At 44.8% G+C, this 24,754-nt stretch overlaps 2 protein-coding genes across 4 annotated transcripts in view; both read right to left on the reverse strand.

The window, feature by feature from the left end:
• pros1 (protein S) overlaps window positions 1–17,759 on the reverse strand; it is a 64,780-nt gene extending 47,021 nt beyond the window's left edge. Inside the window, exons 1-4 of one of the 2 annotated variants that reach the window (XM_060826482.1) lie at window positions 17,616–17,759; window positions 10,793–10,950; window positions 8,661–8,685; window positions 2,010–2,096 (exon numbers count right to left, since the gene is read on the reverse strand). In XM_060826482.1, the coding sequence (XP_060682465.1) occupies window positions 2,010–2,096; window positions 8,661–8,685; window positions 10,793–10,950; window positions 17,616–17,676 (331 nt within the window). In that variant the 5' untranslated portion in view covers window positions 17,677–17,759. Of the gene's footprint in view, window positions 1–2,009; window positions 2,097–8,660; window positions 8,686–10,792; window positions 10,951–13,832; window positions 13,894–17,615 lie in introns of those variants that run through there. The other variant, XM_060826483.1, reaches the window with a different exon arrangement.
• A 5,254-nt stretch (window positions 17,760–23,013) lies between these two features.
• rasa3 (RAS p21 protein activator 3) overlaps window positions 23,014–24,754 on the reverse strand; it is a 192,121-nt gene continuing 190,380 nt past the window's right edge. For both annotated transcript variants that reach the window (XM_060825837.1, XM_060825838.1), the window contains exon 24: window positions 23,014–24,585. In XM_060825837.1, coding sequence (XP_060681820.1) covers window positions 24,510–24,585 — 76 coding nt within the window. In that variant the 3' untranslated portion in view covers window positions 23,014–24,509. The remainder of the gene's footprint in view (window positions 24,586–24,754) is intronic.

A 24,754-nucleotide genomic window follows, 5' to 3' on the forward strand; every position in this document is an offset into this window, starting at 1 on the left:
AAAGATAACACTGATGTATTTACAAATCTTCAGCCAAAAATGCAGAGTGAATGATCCATCTCAATCTCCAGAGATCCCCAGTATCTCAGACAATTTGATTCACTCAATGTGAAAAGCAATGGACACTGCAAAGGCTGTGAGTCCCGGCAACATTCCAGCAACAGTACGGACAATATACACTCCAGAATTTGCCACTCCCTTAGCCAAGCTCTTCCAGTACAGTTCCACACTGGCATCTACTCGACAATGTGGAAGATCGCTCAAGTATATCCTGAACATAAAATACAGGACAAATCCAACCAACCAATTACTGCCCCCTTCAGTCCACTCTCAATCATCAAGGAAGTGATGGAAAGGGTCATTAGCAGTGCTGTCCAAACAGCATCTTCTCCACAATAAAAACCAAAAGAACTGCAAATGCTGTAAATCAGAGACAAAAACAGAAGTTGCTGGAAAAGCTCAGCAGGTCTGGCAGCGTCTGTGGACAGAAATCAGAGTTAACATTTTGGATTGAGTGTCCTTTCTTCAGTTCTGAGGAAGGATCACTCGACCTGAAACATTAGTTCTGATTTCTCTGCACAAATGCTGCCAGACCTGCTGAGCTTTTCCAGCAACTTCTGCTTTTGCACCTGCTCAGCAATAACCTGCTCAGTGACGCCCAATTTGGATTCCACCAGGGGCACTCAGCTCCTGATCTCATTACAGCCTTGGTTCAAACATAGACAAAAGGGCTGATCTCCAGAGGGGAGGGGAGAGTGACAGACCTTGACATTAAAACTGTATGTGAATAAGACCTTCCTTCCATCCTAAGGTCAGAATTGAGATGTTCACTGATAACTGCAGAGGTACAACACCATTTGTGACTCCACTAATACTGAAGCAGTCCTTGTGCATCTTCAGCAAAACCTGGACAATATGCAGGTTTGGAGTGACATGTGACAAAAAACATTTATGCCAGGTAATGACCAACTCCAACAAGAAACAATCTAACCATGCCAGCTAGACCCTCAATGGCATTTCCATCACTGAATTCTCCACTATCAACATTCTGGGAGTCTGAATTGACCTGAAACTGAACCAGTGAGCCACTGTGCCATGCATAATGATGAGCTCACTCTTGGTGTTCAGAATATCGCCTTGGATACTGTTGGACAACATAGAATCTGAAAGAATTAATGGCTGAACATCATGGTGCAGCAACAGATTTTCTAGGGAAGGCAGGGCATTCTTAAAGTGTGCAAAGGGAAAGTATAATCTGTCTTCCTCTCTGCACATAAGGGATAAGTGACTGCCAAGGTGTGTGTGAAGTGTCAGTTTATGGACAATTATAATAACCAATGGTAGAGGCTCCATTAACTCCAGTCTGGAAAGTTATTCATCAATAGTGTGAGAAGGGATCTTCTCCATCCAGCTGGGAAGGATGACACTGCCCAGGTTAGTATCAGATCAGAAAAGACCTATCTCTGAGATCACAGCCCCCTTTCAGTAACGCATTGAAGTGTCAGTCTGGATTCTTGCATGCCAGTGTCTGGGAAAGGTTTTGAATCCTCAACCTTCTAACTCAGACGGGAAAATGCTACCCACTGAGCCACAGACAACATTTGCACAATCAGGAAATTTATTCAAGGATAATACAGAAAGAGCCCATACTGGGTCAAGGGCTACAACATTTGGCTTGAAATAGTACAGGGTTTAGATGCCTACTATGTGCCAAATACTGAAACTGTGGTACTACAAAGATGAATTGTTATCGAAAATACTCATTCATTCAGCTCTTCAGGGTAGATTTTTGCCAATGCTGCTTAGTTTGTGGTTCCAATGATTATAAGTGACTCCTGTCCCAGCTGCAAGTGTAAGCTGTGATCTGCCCGGGTACATTTAAAAGGGAAATGTTCATCACATTCAGTCTACTTACTCATAAATCATCCACTGTACACATGAAAATCGGGCACAGCCCTTTCTTACTTCAAGTCTCAACTGTACACTTCTGCCCATGTCCCCTAACTTACCGGTAATACAGGTCCGCAAATTCCCAGGATAGCTTTTGAAACTGTGGTACCGGCTCGGAACGCCAACCTGGTAGCGGCTGAGACAGTCTGCAGGGAAGGCAAGGAAAAAGTCTGAGTGCTCACAGTAACAACACTGTGGGAGAAAGCAAGGACTACCCAGTTGGGCGGTGCATTCTCATTCATAAAACCATAAGACATAGGAGTGGAAGTTAGGCCATTAGGCCCATCGGGTCCACTCTGCCATTTAATCATGGCTGATGGGCCTTTCAACTCCACTTACCCGCACTGTCCCCGTAGCCCTTAATTCCTTGCAAGATCAAGAATTTATCAATCTCTGCCTTGAAGACACTTAAAGTCCAGGCCTCCACTAATGAATTCCACAGGGCCACCACTCTCTATCCCCATGCCCTTCATCCAGATCATTCATATATAAAGTGAACAGCTGTGGTCCCAACACTGAACCCTGCGGGGCACCACTTGTCACTGGCTGCCATTCTGAAAAAGAACCTTTTATCCCAACTCTCTGCCTCCTGTCAGACAGCCAATCCTCAATCCATGCCAGTAGCTCACGTCGAACGCTATGGACCCTCACCTTACTCAGCAGCCTCCTGTGAGGCACCTTATCAAAGGCCTTTTGGAATTCTGGATAGACCACATCCACTGGGTTTCCCTGGTCAAACCTACTTGTTACCTCTTCAAAAAATTCTAACAGGTTTGTCAGGCACGACCTCCCCTTACTAAATCCATGCTGATTTGTTCTCATCTGACCCTAAGCATCCAAGAATTTAGAAATCTCATCCTTAACGATGGATTCTAGAATTTTACCAACCACCGAGGTTAGGCTGATCGGCCTATAATTTTGTCTTGAGCAGTTCTTGAACAAAGGGGGTTACAACAGCGATTCACAGGTTGAGTTTGACAATTCACCCATGGCTGCAGATTTAATTCACATTCCCAGTGCAGAATCTCACCACACCGGGATTAAATCAGGAATTCTTTGTGCAGGGAAAGGGGAATAAATTCAAATGTGGAGAAAAGGAGATGTGAGACGGCAGTGGTTCACAGTAATTCCATGTCACATTGCAGGAGACAGTGGACAACCTGATATACATGGTACACTCCTGATCTATTGGATAAATATGACCACTGCAAAGGTGCGTTTATCAGGACACATTGACTAACATGGTAAAGTGTTCGCTTCTGAGACAGAGTCAGCTGCTTTCTGCAGAGAACAGAGAATCCGTGTTCAGCGAATTTCTGTGTTCAGGGAATTCCAAACTTGGTTCAGGGAATTCCAACTGTGTTCAGAAATTCCAGACCCACCAAACTGGCAGTGCTGTACATAACTGAAAAGAGCAAAATTCGCACTGCGTTCAGATCTGGGTCCAAGTCCTCAGGATGGACTTACTGGTATTGGACAAGGATAGAACACAGATTCAGCAGAATGATACTCTGATTAAATTACCAGGCTGCAGGGACGAGGCTTACAAATCCCTGAGTTTAGGAAATTAAGGAATAATCTACCTGATGAGATTAAAGTGATGATACAGAGGAACTATTTCTCCTCATGGGGAATGTCAAGAATTTGGTTGGCTTCCTCTTTCCAATTTCCCCATTTCAGATGGATGCACCAAGACTGCTGCTTGTTCAATCTTCACATTACCCATTAACCTTCTGACGATTTATCCAGACTGGGGCCCGATATCAATTTACACCACCGTACCTGAGACTGGATTCTTCCGTGGCTAATGTGGGACTTGAATGCAGGGTCTCCTGGTTCAGAGACAGGAACACTACCAACATTACTAGTCAGGCAGAGCCCAGAACAATGGGGACTACCTTAAATGTAGAGCCTGATTTTATAGGGATGACATCAAAAAGCATTTCTCTACACAAAGGAGCTTGGAAATCTGGAACTCTGATGCTTTATAAAGCTGTTGTGGCTGGGAGCCAATGAAATTTCTTCATGACCAAAACTGTTCGATTGTTGCTGTACCACCAACACACCACAGGCATGTTGTCAGAGTGGCCAGTGAACTGTGAGTTGGTATAACTTGTTTAGTCCCCTCACTTTTAGTGTTCAAATGTTTCAACCCTCCCTAACAGCACTGCACATTTACCAACAGGATTTAAGATGGCAACTCACCATCACCTTCTCAAAGGCAATGAGGGATGGGCAATGTATGCTGGCCCAGACAGTGCAGTCCACTTTCCTCAACCCCAAATTAAAAACACCCAGGAACAAATCTGCAGGCTTGAACAAAGTAAAGGTTGTGGCAAACTCATCTAACATGGAAAAACACTGTGCTCAGCCTTCTCCTTTACAAGACAAATTGGAAATACACCTATTTTTTCATTTGTTGTACAACTTCATTGTGGGAACCAAAGGTAAGGAAATGCAGAATGTTATTCGTGTACACACACAGATGGCTGGTGTAGTTCAGCTTCCCGTACATTTTTCATTTTGGTTTTCTTGTGAGATTCTCATCGGTCTCTTTTTCTCAATCATTACAACATAAGACATTGATTCTAATTTTGGAACTGTGTGGGTCTCCCCTACCTGTGAACTTCCCATTGGTCAATCAGACAGATCTGTAGTGAATTCAATTTTGTTTTAACCTGGACGAGCTCCTGTTCATTTCTCAGACTATTATAGTTTCCCCTTGAGATATTAAGTAAGCATTTTTTTTATTTGCCAGTAACTCATTCCCTTCTCTAGTTAAAACTCTGGGATTGCTTTTGCAAGAATGTCATGATCAACATACAACTATGAAAATGCTGGCGCGGCCACACTTGGAATATTGTGTACAGTTCCGGTCCCCATATTTCAGGAAGGATGTGGAAGCATTAGAAAAGATGCAGAGGAGATTTATCAGGATGTTGCCTGGTCTGGAGGGAAGGTCTTATGAGGAAAGGCTGAGAGACTTGAAGCTGTTCTCATTGGCAAGAAGGCTAAAAGGGAATTTGATAGAGACATGCAAAATGATCAGAGGATTAGATAGGGTAGACAGTGAAAGTCTATTTCCTAGGATGATGACGTCAGCTTGTATGAGGGGGCATAACTACAAATTGAGGGGTGATAGATTTAAGACAGATGTCAGAGGCAGGTTCTTTACGCAGAGAGTGGTAAGGGTGTGGAATGCCCTACCTGCTAATGTAGTCAACTCAGCCACATTCGGGAGATTTAAACAATCCTTAGATAAGCACGTGGATGATTTTGGGATAGTGTAAGGGGACGAGCTGAGAATAGTTCACAGGTCGGCACAACATCGAGGGCCGAAGGGCCTGTTCTGTGCTGTATTGTTCTATGTTCTATGATACTTTTTCAGAAGTTACATGACACCAGGTTATATTCCACCAGGTTGATTTGAGAACAGAAGCTTTTGGAACACTGCTCCTTCACCACCCAACAGAAGAACAGTGCTCAGAAAGCTTGTGGTTTCAAATAAAGCTGTCAGACTGTAACCTGGTGTCATATAACTTCGGACTTTGTTCCACCCAGTCCAACACCAGCACCTCCACATCACGGATACTTTTTTATGGTCAAGCAAAAAAGGTATGATGTTCTTGTCTGGTTTGCTGAATAAACTTTTTAAATCACCCACCCCAACCAGAGCAGATTTCATTCAATTATAGAGCTATAGAGTCACAGAGATGTACAGTATGGAAATCGACCCTTGGGTCCAACCCATCCATGCCGACCAGATATCCCAAACCAATCTAGTCCCACCTGCCAGTACCCGGCCCATATCCCTCTAAACCCTTCCTATTCATGTCCCCATCCAGATGCATTTTAAATGTTGCAATTGTACCAGCCTCCACCACTTCCTCTGGCAGCTCATTCCATACACACACCACCCTCTGTTTGAAAGCATTGCCCCTTAGGTCCCTTTTATATCTTTCCCCCTCTCCCTAAACCTATGCCTTCTAGTTCTGGACTCCCCGACCCCAGGGAAAATACTTTGTCTATTTATCCTATCCATGTCCCTCATAATTTTATAAACCTCTATAAGGTCACCCCTCAGCTTCCGACGCTCCAGGGAAAACAGCCCAGCCTATTCAGACTCTCCCTGTAGCTCAGATCCTCCAACCCTGGCAACATTCTTGTAAATCTTTTCTGAACCCTTTCAAGTTTCACAACATCTTTCTGATAGGAAGGAGATCAGAACTGCGTGCAATATTCCAACAGTGGCCTAACCAACGTCCTGTACAGCCGCAACATGACCTCCCAATTCCTGTACCCAATAATCTGACCAATTATTTTTCAGCAATATCAATTGCTTTAGGACTTTCTTCTTTTAATTTTTTTACCCAATACAAATCTGCCTTTCAGCTTGCAAATTATTTTATCTTAATTAAACAAAGTTCTAGTTTGCTCAGTTAAACAAAGTTCTAACTTGCTTCCTGAACTGAATTCAGTTCCATTGGTTGCTGCAATTTTATTTGGAGAGTTAGCACTAAGAGAAATAGGTGATCCATATTCTGTCTTGTTCCACTCACTGGGCTTGGTTCTCGTTCTCCTACAAAGTGAGTTCACTTGGGTTCCTTGATTAATTGGGACATTCCCCTCATTGCCTCTGGATCTGCTTTGGGATTTCCTCAGCCGCTTCTGTTCCTGTGGATTTTGACTGAGCTGTTCAACCTCCATGGGCTTTATGCACTTCAAGAAGACTTCGCAGCTTAGAGAAAAGACCTGGAGAGAAACAGCTAAAGTCCAACCTAACATTTTTAAACACAAGGATAATTTCTCTGGGTTGACCCATTGCAAAGTGATGGCTTTGGAGAGTAGGTGAGACTGCGGTTTTTATTTGTGTTTTAAGATTTTTCAAACTGTTTTCTATATTTAGATAACATAGTTTGTTTTATATTATTTGTTCCTTTCTATGTAATAAACTTCTCTTTTAATGTTAAAGAAAATCTGCAGCCTTGTGTGCCTATGTTTCAGTTAAACATAGAAACAGAGAAAATAGCTGCAGGAGTAGGCCATTCAGCCCTTCCAGCCTGCACCACCATTCAAAATGATCACCATAAGACCATAAGACGATAAGACATAGGAGTGGAAGTAAGGCCATTCAGCCCATCGAGTCCACTCCGCCATTCAATCATGGCTGATGGGCATTTCAACTCCACTTACCCGCATTCTCCCCGTAGCCCTTAATTCCTCGAGACATCAAGAATCTCGTCTGATCCTGCAATCTTGGTATCCCACTCCCACTTTCTCCCCATACCCCTTTGTTCCCTTTGACTGCAAAGGCCACATCCAGCTCCCTCTTGAATATATCTAATGAGCTATTCCAACAGCTTCCTGTGGGAGAGCATTCCACAGGTTCACAACTCTCTGAGTGAAGAAATTCTTCCCCATCTCCGTCCCGAATGGTTTACCCCTTATTCTTCAACTCTGAATGGCTCCCATGTTAAATTAAGAAAAGAGGAGACCTATGAAGCCAGATTTCATTCTGGGTTCTGACTTGTCCAGTAACAGCATTAACAACATTGGTCTGAATCTGATTCAACTTTGGTCATCTGCTCAGTCAATGTTGTTAAGAACTTTGTCTTATTGAGGTTCTTTCTATCATATCCATCTATCAATAACTTTTAAATCTTCCATTTCTAAAGGACACCAAATTCTACCAATTTAAACCCTCACCATCCAGAAATGTTTATGCAAAGTCACCACTTTAAGTTTTCATAGTATTTGTACATCATACTTTGCTGTTGTCATTTCAGGTTTGGTTTCAAACAATTTGAGTTCCCTTCAACATCCACACTCCTGGTAGTTAAAATGTGGCTCTGTTAACCACAGATTACATCTTGGCTTTTAATACAAATTTGGCTTTGGTTCATTTTGTAATGGGTCCCAATTGCCATGACCACAACAATCATGCCCTCAAAGTAGTCAATTAACCAAGATTTATATAAACTCGTTTATAGTTTGGAATTTAAAAAGAACCAGAAGATAAGTGTCAATCTTAAACAAAGAAGTTTCTGTTGATCCTTGGAAGTGTTCACTGAATTTTAAAAGGCATCTTGTGATTTCCTCCTGAGGTAAGTACAATCCAGTCCCAATTCTAGCTGCAGCCACGAGGATGACTTCTGGAAGACACTTCAACAGATTCTTTATCTATTTTAAAGACAGAGTTGCCTCATTTACAAAGTATTTAATTCTTTTATGTAAATACTTATATACTATAAAATCATGTCAGTTCGGGAGGGGCACTGAAGTGTATAGAATGGAGGTAATGAATGGAGTTAAGGTACAGGAGAGACACCATCTAACGCAATGCTGACAGGCTCAAGGGACTTCTCAGCCTCCCCCCTATTCCTTTAACTCACTCTATATCTCTCACACTGTTTCTCAATAACCATGTCAACAGCAAAAGATCATTTTAACATGCTGCAGTGTTACAGATGATCTGCAGAAATGGCAGTGATGGGATTCAAACCCACACCTCCTTAGAGACCGAGTGGCCGAGCAGTCTAAGGCACTGGATCCATATTCCAGTCTCTAAGGAGGTGTGGGTTTGAATCCCATCACTGCCATTTCTGCAGATCAACTGTAACACTGCAGCGTGTTAAAACAGCAAAAGGTAACTGACACACTCAGACTTGTTCAGACACCAATGGCAGTGTTAGCACAGAATTGAAACTCACCTAGATACCTGGGATAAAAGTATTCCTGTGGAAGGAAGGAGAGATAAAAATCAGGAAATACATACTGCTCATATCAGAATCGACATCAGCCTCAGCTTCCCATTCAGTCACCACTGCAAACTGAGACAGGTTAGCTGCCTCATGCCCAAACAATATCTCTTAACTTTTTTTCCAACTTCCAATTCTCAACATTAATGGGTGACGGGGAAATAAATTCACCTGGGAGCGTGACCACTTAGGACGCATCCCAGACACCAGGGTCGCAACGGAAAAACTAACTAGGATTCCCAATAAACCCCACGAAGCATCCCAACAGTATACCTTTCTGAAACCTGTAAAATATACAATTTATCAGCAGGTTAGGGCCTCGATTACCTTGGCTCACACACTGCCATCAAGCCCACATCACCAGACCTCTCACTGTTTCCCCCAAAGCTCTTAACAGTCAATAAAATATTTCAGAGGTTTCACCACTGCATGAACTACACCAGGAAATGAGCACACAGCAAGCTCGCACAAACAGCACTGAGATACAACAACAAATAATCCATTCCACTGCTGTGGATTAAGGAGTAAAGCTTGACAGGAACACACACAAGCGGGTGGTGCTGGCTTTCCTTAAAATGAAACTGAGGCATCATGTGCATTCAGCTGAGAGCTCAACAGGAGCCTTGGTTTAATTAATCATTTAACAGGAAAGCTCCTTCACTACTGACCCTCCAACAGCGCCGCACTCCCTCAGCACTGACCCTCCAACAGCGCCGCACTCCCTCAGCACTGACCCTCCAACAGCGCCGCACTCCCTCAGCACTGACCCTCCAACAGTGCAGCACTCCCTCAGCACTGACCCTCTGACAGTGCAGCACTCCCTCAGCACTGACCCTCCAACAGTGCCGCACTCCCTCAGCACGGACCCTCCAACAGTGCCGTACTCCCTCAGCACTGACCCTCTGACAGTGCAGCACTCCCTCTGTACTGACCCTCTGACAGTGCAGCACTCCTTCAGTCCTGTCCCTCTGACAGTGCAGCACTCCCTCAGCACTGTCCCTCTGACAGTGCAGCACTCCCTCTGTACTGACTCTCTGACAGTGCAGCACTCCCTCAGTACTGACTCTCTGACAGTGCAGCACTCCCTCAGTCCTGTCCCTCTGACAGTGCAGCACTCCCTCAGTACTGACTCTCTGACAGTGCAGCACTCCCTCAGTACTGACTCTCTGACAGTGCAGCACTCCCTCAGTACTGACCCTCTGACAGTGCAGCACTCCCTCAGCACTGACCCTCCAACAGCGCCGCACTCCCTCAGCACTGACCCTCCAACAGTGCCGCACTCCCTCAGCACTGACCCTCTGACAGTGCAGCACTCCTTCAGTCCTGTCCCTCTGACAGTGCAGCACTCCTTCAGTCCTGTCCCTCTGACAGTGCAGCACTCCTTCAGTCCTGTCCCTCTGACAGTGCAGCACTCCCTCAGCACTGTCCCTCTGACAGTGCTGCACTCCCTCAGTACTGACTCTCTGACAGTGCAGCACTCCCTCAGTACTGACTCTCTGACAGTGCAGCACTCCCTCAGTCCTGTCCCTCTGACAGTGCAGCACTCCCTCAGTCCTGTCCCTCTGACAGTGCAGCACTCCCTCAGTCCTGACTCCCTGACAGTGCAGCACTCCCTCAGTACTGACCCTCCGACAGTGCAGCACTCCCTCTGTACTGACCCTCTGACAGTGCAGCACTCCCTCTGTACTGACCCTCTGACAGTGCAGCACTCCTTCAGTCCTGTCCCTCTGACAGTGCAGCACTCCTTCAGTCCTGTCCCTCTGACAGTGCAGCACTCCTTCAGTCCTGTCCCTCTGACAGTGCAGCACTCCCTCAGCACTGTCCCTCTGACAGTGCAGCACTCCCTCAGTACTGACTCTCTGACAGTGCAGCACTCCCTCAGTACTGACTCTCTGACAGTGCAGCACTCCCTCAGTCCTGTCCCTCTGACAGTGCAGCACTCCCTCAGTACTGACCCTCTGACAGTGCAACATTCCTTATTTACTGCATGCAGAGTGAGAGCTTGGATTATTTACTCAATTCTGCAGAATGGGATTTGAATCCATGACCTTCTATGGATGGTGTAAAGAACAGAAAGTACTTACTGTTTCCTGATTGTTCTCAAATATTTCCCTAGCTTCCTCTCGATTGCAAATTTCTTCAATGCATTCCCGCTCAAGGGAGCCTTGCTTGTGCTCCTCAAACATCACATTTGCTCGGCCGTGTCTGATGAGGAACTGTGAGGCTCGTTGTTGTGACAGAACTGTGTAAAGGTGAAAACATTTGGGTGAGTGACTGTTCACTCACTCGGTGCTCAATTTCACTGCCTACAGGGAGTCTTCACTTAAGTTGTGATTGTATTCCTGAAAATTGTCATTTTGACAGTAAAATCTTTAAGTGAAGCATGGTTTCCCGTGAGAAACAATGTTAAAGCCAGAGTTAGGTTTCTGCAAACATTTCTTGCCCAGAAAATAATGTACAAGGTTAAATATTGAGTCGTACAGATACCGTGCTGTGAATTCCTACCTCAAATAACTTGCAAAGCAAAACAAATCATTAAACGTTAAAGAAATATCATATTACTGGAAGGCAAAGCATTGCCCTTCATATGGTGGGGTTTGAAATGAGCAATTCTGATACGTCAAGAGGCAACTTTTCTACCAATGCAACATATCGGAAGTAGAAATCGGGTGGTCTTTATTAAACCATAAATTGGAAGTCACAATCCAACAAATTCAACAGTAGCAATGTGAAGGAAGAGCTAAGGATGAAGCAGGTTGTATGAATTGGTTGCATTGTGCTGCTTTTGTCTCTCTGGCAACGTTCTTTGCGAGCACAGTACAGTACAGCACTGGTCAAGGCCATGTCTGTGCTGACCCCAAATAATCCCATCTGCCTCCACATGGTCTGTATACCTCTACTTCCTGCCTGTTCACATGTCTGTCTAAATGCCTCTGAAACGTTGCCATCGTATCTGCTTCTACCAGCTCTGTGTTCCAGGCACCTACCACCTCCCTCCCCCTCCCCCCCCCCGGGGTAAAAACCTGCCTCACACATCTCCTTTAAACTTTCCCTCTCTCACCCTAAACCTGTGTCCCTTCGTATCTGACAGTTCCATCCTGGAAAAAAGATGTCCAAATATTCACTCTATCCATGCTTCTCATCATTTTATATTTCAGACCATCCCTCAGCACTTAGCAAAAACAATCCACGTTTGTCCAACCTCTCCTTATAGCTCCAATCCAGACAACAGTCCTAGTAAATTCTCCAAAGCCTCCACATCCTTCCTATAGTGTAGTGACCAGAACTGTACATAATTCTCCAAATGTAGCTTAACTAACGTTTCATACAGCTGTGACATGACTTGCCAACTTTTATACTCAATGCTCTGACTGACAAAACAAGCATTCCATATGCCTTCTTTACCACCTTACCCACTTGCTTTGCCACTTTCAGGGAGCTATAGACTTGAAACCCAACATCCCTCTGGCTTTCAATGCTCCTAAAGGTCCTACCACTACCTGTATACTTTCCTCGTGCATTTGACCTTCCAAAATGCATCATCTCACACTTGTCCAGATTGAACTCCATCTGCCATTTTTCCACCCAAATTCTAACTGATCTATATCCTGCTGTGCCCTTTGACAACCTTCCTCACTATCCACCAATTTTCATGTCAACTGCAAACTTACTAATCAAGCCCAACTACATTTTCATCTCAATCTTCTATATTTGTTACAAACAGCAGAGGTCCCAGCACTGATTCCTGTGGAACACCACTGGTCACAGACCTTCACAACTACCCTCTGTCTTCTATGACCAAGCCAACTTTACATCCAATTTACCAACTCACCATGTGACTTTATCTTTTGTACTGGCCTACCATAAGGGACCTTGTCAAATATTTTAGTAAAGTAGACAACATCCATTGACTTGCGCTCAATCATCTTTATCCCTTCCTCAAAAAAAATCAAATTGGTGAGACAAGACCTCCCACGCAGAAAGCCTATTGCTAACAAGTCCATTCTTTTCCCAATGTTGGTAAACCCTGTCCCTAAGAATCTTCTCCAATAATTTCCCTCCCACTGATGTAAGACTCACTGGCCAATGCCAAGTCCCAATTAAGGCTATTTTCTCCGGCTCCACACATAAAGTCCCTCCTTTGTCCTGGAATAGACTTACTCTATCCCTGGTTACCCCCTTGATCCTAATATCTGCATAAAATGCCTTGGGATTCTCTTTAATTCTACTTTCCAAGGAAATTTCTGGACTCTTTTAGCCCTCATAATTCTTTGTTTAAGTCCTTTCCTCCTTCCTTTATATTTCTCAAGAACCTTGTCTTATTTCAGTTTCGTAAACCTTCAGTATTTTACCTTGCTCTTTTTGACTAAACTTTCAGTATCTCTTGTCATCCAAGATTCTCGAATCTCACCACCATTATCTTTCATCCTCACAGGGACATGTTGGTCCTGAACTCTGATCAACTAGCCTTTTAAAAAGCTCCCACACATCAATGTGGATTTACCCTCAAACAGCCTCCCCCAATCTAATGTCACCAGTTCCTGCCTAATACTGTTGTAATCAGCCTTCTCCCAATTTAGCACTTTCATCCAAGGACCAATCTTATCCTTGTCCATAGCTACATTAAAAATTGCAGAGTTATGATCACTGTTCCCAAAATACTCCTGTACCGAAACATTAATCACATGGCCAGGCTCATTCCCCAGTTCAAGATCTTGTACACCCCCTTCTTGGTTGGACCAACTACATACTGTTGTAAGAAATCTTCCTGGATGCACCAAACAAATTCTGCTCCGGCTAAGCTCCTAGCACTAAGTCTGGGAGTCCCAGTCAATACCGGAGACTTTAAAATCACCCACCACAACTCTGTTGTTTTATGTATTTCCATGATCTACTTACACATCTGTTCCTCTATCACCTACTGCCTATTGTCAGGCCTATAATATAACCCCTGCATAGTGACTCCACCTTTCTTATTCCTGCATTCTATCCCTAACACTTCACACGATGATCCGTCCAAGATGTCCTCTCCCAGTGTAGCTGTGAAATCCTCCTTAATCAGTAATGCAACTCTCTCACCCATTTATATCCCTCTCTGAAACATGTCACCTCTGGGATACTGACCTGCCAGTCCAGCCTTCGCTCAACCAAGTTTCTGCAATGGCTTTAACGTTGTTGTTTTCTGCTCTGTTTCATGCTTGATTATTACAGGAAAGCCAGGATTGGGAAAGTCAGCTTCTCCCATTGACAGTTACTACCCCAGCCCCTTCCACATGATGGGGCAGAGTGCCAGGACCAATCTTGAAACCCTGTTCCTACAGTAGCAGTGCCCTGTGGCCGTACCATCTGCTGCTGACAATGCGCACCTCCAGCCTCACCCACTCTGCTCCTGCTCTCCACCAATTGCTTGTTTTAAGTTCCGCTGTTTCATGCTGCCCATTTCATGGCTGAGTGGACACAACTTGCTCCTGCTCCTACCCGTGATTCACTCTTTTCCCTGGGATCAGAGCAAATAGAATGGCCCAGGTACACTGGAGCAGTGATGTCCACTTGCTCACCATCAGAACAAAAAGGTGAGAGAGTCTGGGGTGTAGGTGCTACACTAATGAAGGGGAGAAAGTGAGGTCTGGAGATGCTGGAGATCAGAGCTGAAAATGTGTTGCTGGAAAAGCGCAGCAGGTCAGGCAGCATCCAAGGAACAGGAAATTCGATGTTTTGGGCATAAGGAGGGCTTATGCCCGAAACATCGAATTTCCTGTTCCTTGGATGCTGCCTAACCTGCTGCGCGTTTCCAGCAACACATTTTCAGCTACACTAATGAACAATCACAACTCCTGATGTCAAAGTACAACTCAGGACACCGACAGCACACTCTAATAACAGTTACAAGAAAGGCAATATGAGGTAGAAAAACGAGTCCAAAGAATCAACAAGGTTAGAATTCACTGATATTAAGCAGAGTCACCTAAAGCAAGGGCTTAGTCTACATTAAAGGTTCATCTACAGAAGCCCTCTGGGTAGATGTGACCAATGTACTGGTCGTGTGAGTTGGTGAAGCAAATGTTGAAAGTAGATCCTATCAAATCTTCTTTTTGTTGTCCATTACTTTCAATTTTACACTTTAACAGGAACACACTTTGAAAGTATCCCACTTACAGTAAAGCACTTCGAAACGTTCTAAGGTGAAGGATGATGTCAAGGAAATGCAAGTTCTCTTTTTCTTTTTAGGCACTACCTGGATTAGGGAATGACTCTGATTCGATGAGTTCTGAAATGGTGGACAGACCCAATGCACAATCTACAATCTACATGGCTCCACCCATGTGCAGGCCCAGTGGTGCTGGAAGAGTTGGGTAGATGGATGGTTTGGAAGTTTATGCAATCCATCCAACACCTCACTTTAACCTCTGCACGTTCTTGACAAGTCTCCTGAGTGGCTTCCCAAACAAGTGCTCCCCATTTTAACCAGTCACAAGTCAGGAACCAACAGGGATATCTGACTCTCCAGTTGCTTCTTTAGCTGAATGGCCACCAGAGGGCAGTCAAGGTCAACAATGGCTCCCTCCATGGTAAAGTCTTTTAGGGTCACCTCATAATTTGTACTCCTCAGCCATGATTGTTGGTATATCATCATAACAATTGGAATGGAGAGACAAGGAAAGAGGGGGAGGGTATTGGCTGGTGTGTAGAGGAGGTGGAGAGCAGGAAGGGGAAGGAGGTGAGAAGGGATAAGAGGAAGATGGGAGGACAGTGCAGAAAAAGGGAATGTGGAAGAGGAGCTGGAAAGAGGCAAGGAGGCAGGAGGAAGAGGAGAAGGAGGGGTAAAGATGAGGAAAAAAGGATGGAGTGGTGAGAGGGGTAGGAAGCCAGTAACGAATAGACAGACCTCAACAATCTGTAGGGTAAAAAATCAGGTCTGCAGATGCTGGAGATCACAGTTGAAAATGTGTTGCTGGTTAAAGCACAGCAGGTTAGGCAGCATCCAAGGAATAGGAAATTCGACGTTTCGGGCATAAGCCCTTCATCAGGAAGGGCTTATGCCCGAAACGTCGAATTTCCTATTCCTTGGATGCTGCCTAACCTGCTGTGCTTTAACCAGCAACACATTTTCAACTCAACAATCTGTAACCCAGCTTCTCAATGTCACAATAATGCGGACAGCAACCATTCAATAATTCTATTAGGAAGTCTACCTAAAAACACAGGCTTTGTAAACTTTACCAAGCCTCCCATGGCACTACTTTGGTGACATGAACTTTCATCCCACATTATCCAAAATATTATTGGAAGCACAGATTTACCATAATTTCTGAAGTCAACTGGAGCAGTATTGCACTGTTTGTGAATGTTCAAAAAGCTTAATTTAATATTATAGCCACACTGGAAAATGAAAGGGCAGTGGAAGTGGATTCCTTGGAACTTCTGAAGGGAACTGAATAACTGCTCGAGAAAGGGAAGTTTGCAGAGTTATGGAGAAGGGACAGCAGAATGGAGCTGATTGGATATTCTTTAAAGGGTCATCACAGGCATGATGAGCTGAATGATGGCAAATTGATCTGATTTTATGTCACACTTCTATTTACTGCCCTGAGTACCGTGGGAGTTGGTGAAGATGCTGATTTTGTGTAATGATCGATGAAAGATGCACACTTGGGTTCATTGCAGTTTGGTGATGGAGGTTGTGGAGTTGGGAGCATGCAGCAACATTGGAAAGCGCTAGCTCCAGAGGGTGAGGTAGTTGTGAGAGGCAGCCGTGGAGTTGTTATCAATGACACTGAGCTGCTGAGTCTGGCAGAGAAAGGTAGGATGGGAAGAGGACTTTCTTCAACTGATTCAATTTTGTGAACACAGAACTCTGCGACTTTAACTTGAGTTACCTACGACTCTCGATTCTGGTGGCCATTCTGCCCTGAATTTCCTGTGGGCTGCTGTTTGTACCTAATAACAAAAACCAACCTGCATTTACGTAGTGTCTTTAACATAGTGAAAGTTCTCAAGGTGTTTCACTGGAGCAATATCTTCACCCGAAGACACAAGCAGAGAAATTAGAATAAATGCCTAAAGAGGAGTCTGATTTTAAGCAGCATCTTAAAGGGGCAGGAGAGAGGCTGAAAGACTTGGAAAGGAAATTCCAAAGCTGGAGGTTAGGCCAGTCACCAATGGTGGAACGATGGAAATTGGGGGACTAGAATTGGAGGAAAGCAGAGATCTGAGAGTGGTGGGTCTGGAGGAAGTTACAATGATAGGGAGAGGCAGATTGGCCAGGGGAGGATTTGAAAACCAGAATGATAATATTTAAGGGCATGACATGTTTGACTGGAGAGCATCTTGATAGGCTGGCCTAGTCTGGGTGACTAATTAGCCCTTTCAGCCAGAATTTCCCCACCAAGGTCCTTTTTGTTTGCAAAAGCTGTCAATTGAATCTGACGGTCGTGTGGGAAAATGAAACAGAGGACGTATAATTCACAACAAATCGAACGAGGGCAGTGCACACTGTATCAAATATTGAAGTCAGACCTTAGCTGCACCTTTCAATAGTTCAAAGTTTGCCCCTGTCTTGCCCATCTCAGTTGCACCCTGACTAAACAGGATGAGAGAGAGAGAGAGGTGTTACAATCTGACCGATTTGCTTCCAGTTCATGTGCAATTAGTGGCTGAGTAACGGATCTGAAAGGGTTTAAAAACCCTCCTAATGACAGTTCCACTGACCGCAACATTCATCTGTGACTGATCACTGTCAGCCTCACGGCCAGGCGCCCTGATGTGGAGCCTGCAGACCTCTGCGGTAAGGAATGCACCAAAACAAACTCGATCGGATTGCGCTGGCTCCGGGAAATCCCGGGGACGGAGAAGGGGGGGGGGGTGGTGGTGGGAGGATGGAGGCGCACTGATCAGGGAGATACTCACAGGACACCGCCTGGGACATGGTAAGGCACAGCAAGGCTACGCGGTACAACCTCCCAGCCATGGCGAGAGGCCGACACAGGGACAAGCAGCGTCCACACACAGTCCGGGATCCCACGGCCTGGCCCAGGGTCAGTGATCTGAAAGCTGCCCCGGGGGGGAGGGAGGACGGTAGGGGGGAGGGAGCTGGGAGGAGAGGCTTCCAATCCTGCTCGAATCAGAGCCGTGCACAGCCAGAAAGGGGACGTGGGAGTCTGTGCTGGATTGCATCTCTTAAGTATCTACATATATCTGCGTGTGTTGGATTGCATCTGAGAATATCTGCATATGTCTGTGTGTGTGTGAGATTGCATCTTTGAGGATATCTGCATGTATCTGTGTGTGTGTGTGGGAGAGTTAAGTTGCATCTTTAATGGTCTCTGCATTTATCTCTGTGTGTGTGTGAAATTGCAACTTTGATGGCCTCTGCATATATGTGTGTGTGTGTGTGAAATTGCAGCTTTAATGGTCTCTGCATATATCTGTGTGTGTGAAATTGCAACTTTGATATCTCTGCATATATCTCTGCGCTGGGAGTTAGATTGCATCTTTTGACGGTCTCTGCATCTCTCTCTCTCTCTCTGAGAGATTGCATCTTTGAGGGTCTCTGAGTATTTCTGTGTGAGAGTTGATTTGTATCTTTGAGGGTCTCCGCATACGTCTGTGTGTGAGGTGGGGATTGTATTTGGTGATATGTTACGCATGGGAGTCAACGTGTTGGGGACTGTGTTTGGAAGGTTGTTAGATCTTGCGGACCGAAGCCTTTGCTGACCACACTACCTTCCAATACTCAGTATCAAAGTGAGGAAGTTATTCCTCCTTTAACAAGGATATTATTACATTGCAGAGAATGCAGAAAAGATTTACCAGGATTAGAAGGTTTGAGTTATGGGGAGAGATTGGTTAAGCTGGGTCTTTTTCACTGGAGTGTGGGAGGTTAAAGGGTTATATAGCTTTATAAAATCAAAGGAGACATGGATAGGTAAATAGCAAAGGTCTTTCACGTAGGTTTGGGGAGTTCAAAACTAGAGGGCATAATTTTAAGGTGAGTGGAGAATTAAAAGGAACCAGAAGGGCAACTTTTTCACACAGAGGGTGGTTCGTATGTGGAATGAACTTCCAGAGGAAGTGTTGGGTGCAGGTACAGTTGCAACATTTAAAGGCCATTTTGACAAGTACTTGAATGGGAAAAGGTTGAGAAGTCAACCACAGCTGTGGGCAGCATGGTGGCACAGTGGTTAGCACTGCTGCCTCACAACGCCAGAGACCCGGGTTCAATTCCCGACTCAGGCGACTGTCTGTGTGGAGTTTACACATTCTCCCCGTGTCTGCGTGGGTTTCCTCCGGGTGCTCTGGTTTCCTCCCACAGTCCAAAGATGTGCAAGTCTTGCACAAGTCTTGTCCAAAGATGTGCAAGTCTTCACCTGACCTGCAAGTCAGGTGAATTGGCCATGCTAAATTGCCCGTACTCTTAGGTAAGGGGCAAATGTAGGGGTCTGGGTGGATTGCGCTTCGGCGGGTCAGTGTGGACTTGTTGGGCCGAAGGGCCTGTTTCCACACTGTAAGTAATCTAATCTACATTGAAAAGCCAAGTGGGACCAGTCTAGTTTAGGACACTTGTTCAGCACAGGTGAATTGGACCGAAGGGTCTGTTTCTGTGCTGTATGGCTCCATTGATTCTTAAGTCTTGCTGCAATTATCCAAAGCTGTGGTGAAGGATTCTCATGGTGCAATGGTAGGCTTCCTATCTCTGAAGGCCTGAGTGCAAGTCCCATCTGCACCCAGTGGTGTGCTACAACCCACCTGGACAGGTTGGTTAAGAAATATTGACCAGGCTTTGGTGAGGTCACGCCTTGAGCTCTGCCGTTCCATGAAGGGAAGACTGTGCATTGGAATAATCCAACAAAGGCTTAGAATACTGATTCCTGGGATGAGAGGATTGTCCTCTAAGGAGAGATTGCATGAACTAGGCCTTTATTCACAGAGAGGAGGTCTGATTGAAATAAAGGAATTTGACGGGTTAGATGCTGATGAAATAAATCCCCTGGTTCTGAGATCTGGAATACCTGGGGTCACTGTCAGAACAAGGATCAACTACCCAACAGAAGGAAAATGTTCTGCACTCAGTGAATCTTTGATATTCTCCATTCTACACCTCCCTCTTTGAGTATATTTAGCACAGCAGTCCTCACTTTCCCCCATAGTCAGTCAACAACCCACTAACATCTCATGTGGCTCTAGGATGGGATAATTGGGTAACTCCTTGAAGGGCGGAAAATGGGGAAATGGCATAGGAATGGCATGGGTTCAATAGTTCTTCCAAATAGCCACCACAGGAAGGGTGGGCTAAACGTGCTGTGTCTTTGCATGATTTGATAACTTTAAAGTGAATTGGATGAACCATGCCTTTCTGTCCTCTAAACATCTCTACATTAATTGCCTCATTTGTGGGTGAGCAATTAAGGTCAGGAGTAATGCCATCATTCTGACCTCCAAGGAATATTCCTTGGATGCTGCCTAACCTGCTGTGCTTTAACCAGCAACACATTTTCAACTGTGATCTCCAGCATCTGCAGACCTCATTTTTTACCCAATCATTCTGACCTCGCCAATATCCCATACTTATACCTCCTTCAAACCAATTGGTATTTATACAATGTCCTTAACATAAGAAATAGAAGAGTTGGATGAACATGGAGAAGGAGTGACACAAAACCAAGGTGTGGGAAAAATAGCATTTGTGATTATGGAAGTGAGACAGAACAATGAAAAGATATAGAGATTTCGAGAGAGTGTTCTACAGTACAGAATGCAACTTAACGCAGGGATGAGAAAATGACTCAGGAGAAGATTCGAGGGTGGGAGGAGATGAAGATTGGATTGTGGAGTGAGAGAATTTGAAGCTGCAGGAGAGGATTGGGGGCACGGTGCAGGAGAGGATCGGAGGGCATGAGTGAGGACGGGAGGCTGTGGGGGAATTGGAGAATGCAGGAGAAGGTGCAAGATTGGAGTAGATTGCAGAGGGATGAGGGAGGTCAAGAATGCAAAAGGTTGTGCAAAAAAAAACAGCATGATATTCAATTCAGTAACTTGGGGGATTCAGAGACATTGTATGTCATCATGGGATGGTGGGGAAATGGAACAGAAGAACATACAGCCAAAATTCAAGCCCTTCCGAAGTTGATGGTGGCTGGCATGATGGCTAGTGGAGAAATGCTCATCAAATCACAGTTAATGTCTCCGTTGCTGTGAGGCTGAGGTGGGGAAAAAGACAAAGAGGCTGGTGATGAATAGCGCTGAAAATGTGTTGCTGGAAAAGCGCAGCAGGTCAGGCAGCATCCAAAGAGCAGGAGAATCAACGTTTCGGGCATGAGCCCTTCTTCAGGAATCCTGAGCCCTTCAGGATTCCGAAAGAAGGGCTCATGCCCGAAACGTCGATTCTCCTGCTCTTTGGATGCTGCCTGACCTGCTGCGCTTTTCCAGCAACACATTTTCAGCTTTGATCTCCAGCATTTGCAGTCCTCACTTTCTCCTCCCTGGTGATGAATAGGCATTGCCTGGACTGGTGTAATTTGAGCAGTTGATTAAGGTAGAGTCAGTATGAAGAGAATAACATTGAGGTTGATGGTCTTCTCAACATTCAGTTCACAGCAATCCTGATTTGTTCATAGCTTAACATCAATATGCACAACATGTCGAGGACTGTTCACTGATGGGATGGAGACAGTGAGTTGACATCAACTAGGAGAAAGTGAGGCCTGCAGATCAGAGTTGAGAGTGTGTTGCTGGAAAAGCACAGCAGGTCAGGCAGCATCCAAGGAGCAGGAAAATCGTCTGGGTGTGATGCTTTTTCAAGGGTTGATGTGGACTCAATAGGCTGGAGCCCGGTTCCAGATGTTGCCTGACCTGCTGTGCTTTTCCAGCAACATACTCTCAACAGAGAGTTGACAGTCAACAGGAGACATACAGAAATTGAGATTAGAGTCAAGATTAGAGTGGCGCTGGAAAACCACAGCAGGTCAGGCAGCATCTGAGGAGCCTGGACTCTAATCTCCAGCATCTACAGTCCTCACTTTCTCCATACAGAAATTGACCCTCTCGCTATAAGAAAACCCCACACACACACAATGGGTAACCCTCTGGCCCTGTGTCATGGAATCAGTCAGATGGAAATGACAGCAACAAGGTCCATGTTTGTAGATTGTCAGATTCCATTCCAACTATTCCAGACAATTAGCCCACCTTGAAGCTGAACCCAGCACTGAGGGGGTGCTGAACTGGCAGAGGTGCTGTCTTTTGGATGAGATATTAATTGGGGACCTCAGTTTCCCACTCAGGTGGATGGAAAATATTCACACGGCACTGCCCTGAAGAACAACAAGGTAGTTTGACCCATTATTCTGGATCATGATTTCCTTCAGCCAACATCACAAAAACTTTATTAACCATTTATCTCACTGCTGGCTCTGGAATCTTGTTGTGCACACTGTCCTCATATTGCCAAAACAGTGCATATAAATTGTCTATAAAATGCTACAGTGTGTCCAGAGATTTCTGACAGGCACCATGCACATCATTTGTTGTCTAATCCTCCACCAATAAACAGTCAGGTCTGCTATAACGCGGTACTTCTATTCCCATGCAATCCCATGTGATAAGAAAATTGCATGATAGCAGCACCATTTACACTAATAAGGCCGGAATCACGTTATAACCAATACACACTTTAAAACTTTAGAAACAGTGTCCCCAATTTTTCAATTGTGTTATAGCAAACCCGTGTTAAGAAAACATGCATTACAGCAGAACAACCTGTAGTTGGAAAATGTGAAGTTCACTTGAAGAATAGGTGAAAAGGAATAAGATATTCATAATTGTTTAATGATGCATGTCACTCAAGTCCATGTCCCATTCTGAGAAGTACACTTTTCAGGCCATGATTTACCTTGGAATTCCTATAGTGTGGAAGCAGGCCATTCGGCCTATTGAGTCCACATCAACCCTTGAAAAAGCATCACACCCAGAACCCTGCACTTCCCATGGCTAACCCACCTAGCTTGCATATCCCTGGATGATTTAGCATGGCTAATCCACCTAATCTGGCCATCTTCAGGCTGTGGGAGGAAACCAGAGCACCCAGAGAAATCCCACACAGACACAGGGAGAATTTGCAAACTCCACACTGACAGTTGCCCGAGGGTGGAATCGAACCTGGGTCCCTGCTGCTGTGAGGCAGCAATGCCACCCAGTCACCTCTGCTGTCCCATCTTCATTGCTATACTTCCCTATTTACACTCTTGCTTTACCCCTTCCCCTTCGGAACATTTCAACCAGTTGTGTTAAAGACATGAGCAGACAGCTGTTAAAAACTTGCGATTTTATTTGGCAGATAAAAATGCAAGGAGTCCGATTAGTAACACAGGTAAAGTGTTAAGTTGCAAGCACTGAAGGAGAATCGCATCAGCTGGCAGGTCAATTGGGGACTCTCCACATTATTAAACATTTCTCAATCCATCTTCCTTTTACTGGATCAGGAGTCTTACCTACTATACAATTTATTCAACATTTTTCTAAAACACGATAAACCAATTCTAACACTAGGACAGTGCTTCCATTAAACCAGATACTTAATAATGGACAACTCCCTGCGAAGTCAGAGGAATTCTATCTACCTACCATTGTGATCTTTTTTCCATCCCTTGTTTACAAATGAAGATTTCAGCCCTGCTTTCTGTTAAAATTGAAGCAGGAGGCATTGGGGTCAGTACATATGCCACAGCAGAATGCCTGGGTCCTAAACTCTATAACTGTCATTAGTAATGGTATTAACAAATGACTTTTTTCACAGTGCATGAGTAACATTCCATTTCGCAAAGCCCTGATAGGGGATGCACCAATGCAAGATCACTGCACCTTCAGTCATTATACTGTGTCAGGTGGATTGTAGTACAACTTGGTACAGCATACCCAACTGCGGGGGCTTTTTATGACTGCACATACAACAGGAAATGGCACAGAGTCTGTTTTCCCAACTACAGATAAGAGTTTCAGCCCGAGTGACTCAAATCAATAATCACTGGGACAGGACTCTTGGTGCGTATTGGCCTCATGCACACACACTGGCACCATCTGTAGAAGACAGCAGTGCCTGTGAACTTGATGGATCGGACACTGTAGCAACACTGGGCTCCTCTCACTAGAAACAGAATCCTCAATCCAGGAGGGGAGAGGAGCGGTCTGGGGTATGATTCAGAAAGTAATACTATTAATGGATGTCTTCCCTGTCACTCTATAAGGAAGTAGGGCGAATACTAACTGATGTTGACATGTCCAAAGGGTATATTAACAAGGCTCTGCTGAGACTCCGACACCACCTCCCCCTTAATTGGGATACTGGGCAGGAAGCTCCCTCTCCATCCTGGCTTCCAGTTTGGTGATGTTACCAGAGTTCTCTCTTGTGCGCTTGCAGCTGGTGAGGTTCTATTGCTTCCTTACTTCAATACTCAGCACAGTTTCCATCCGCACGACATTACAATGGATTGCTTGAAGACTGGTTCACTTTCAATGATCATTGAACTGATCACTCCCCGAAGCAGGTATAAAATAATTGCCTTAAAAGGCAAATGGCTAGTCATCCGGTACCATCAGACGACTAAAGTGCACACTAACTGTTTGTGAAAACATTGTTAAAATCGTAAAGAAAGTGAGTAAGTTGAATGCTCCAAATCTGTACAAATGATAACGAATTATGTTCTGCGTTTTAAACCTCGTGTTCAGTCTGTGGTTGCTAAATATCCAGCACCTTCAGCTATTAGAGTAATACTCTTGGCACCCTCAGGTCTTTCTTAAGGCAGTTCGTCACACAGAATTGGTTGAAGATCCTGAGTTTTGAGTTATGTAACACTGAAGAGACTTATCACCAATTGGATGCTCCCTACAAGAGAAAACAACATACACATTTCAATGAACTTTCCAGTACAGTTTGTCACACAGTTGAAATCGGCGCCATCTGAATTCACAGAACTTTAAATAGGAATAATGAATACGAAAACAAGGAAACTATGCTAGTGGGCAGCACGGTGGCACAGTGGTTAGCACTGCTG

Source organism: Hemiscyllium ocellatum, chromosome 6, assembly GCF_020745735.1.
Source record: "Hemiscyllium ocellatum isolate sHemOce1 chromosome 6, sHemOce1.pat.X.cur, whole genome shotgun sequence".
NCBI lineage: Eukaryota > Metazoa > Chordata > Chondrichthyes > Orectolobiformes > Hemiscylliidae > Hemiscyllium > Hemiscyllium ocellatum.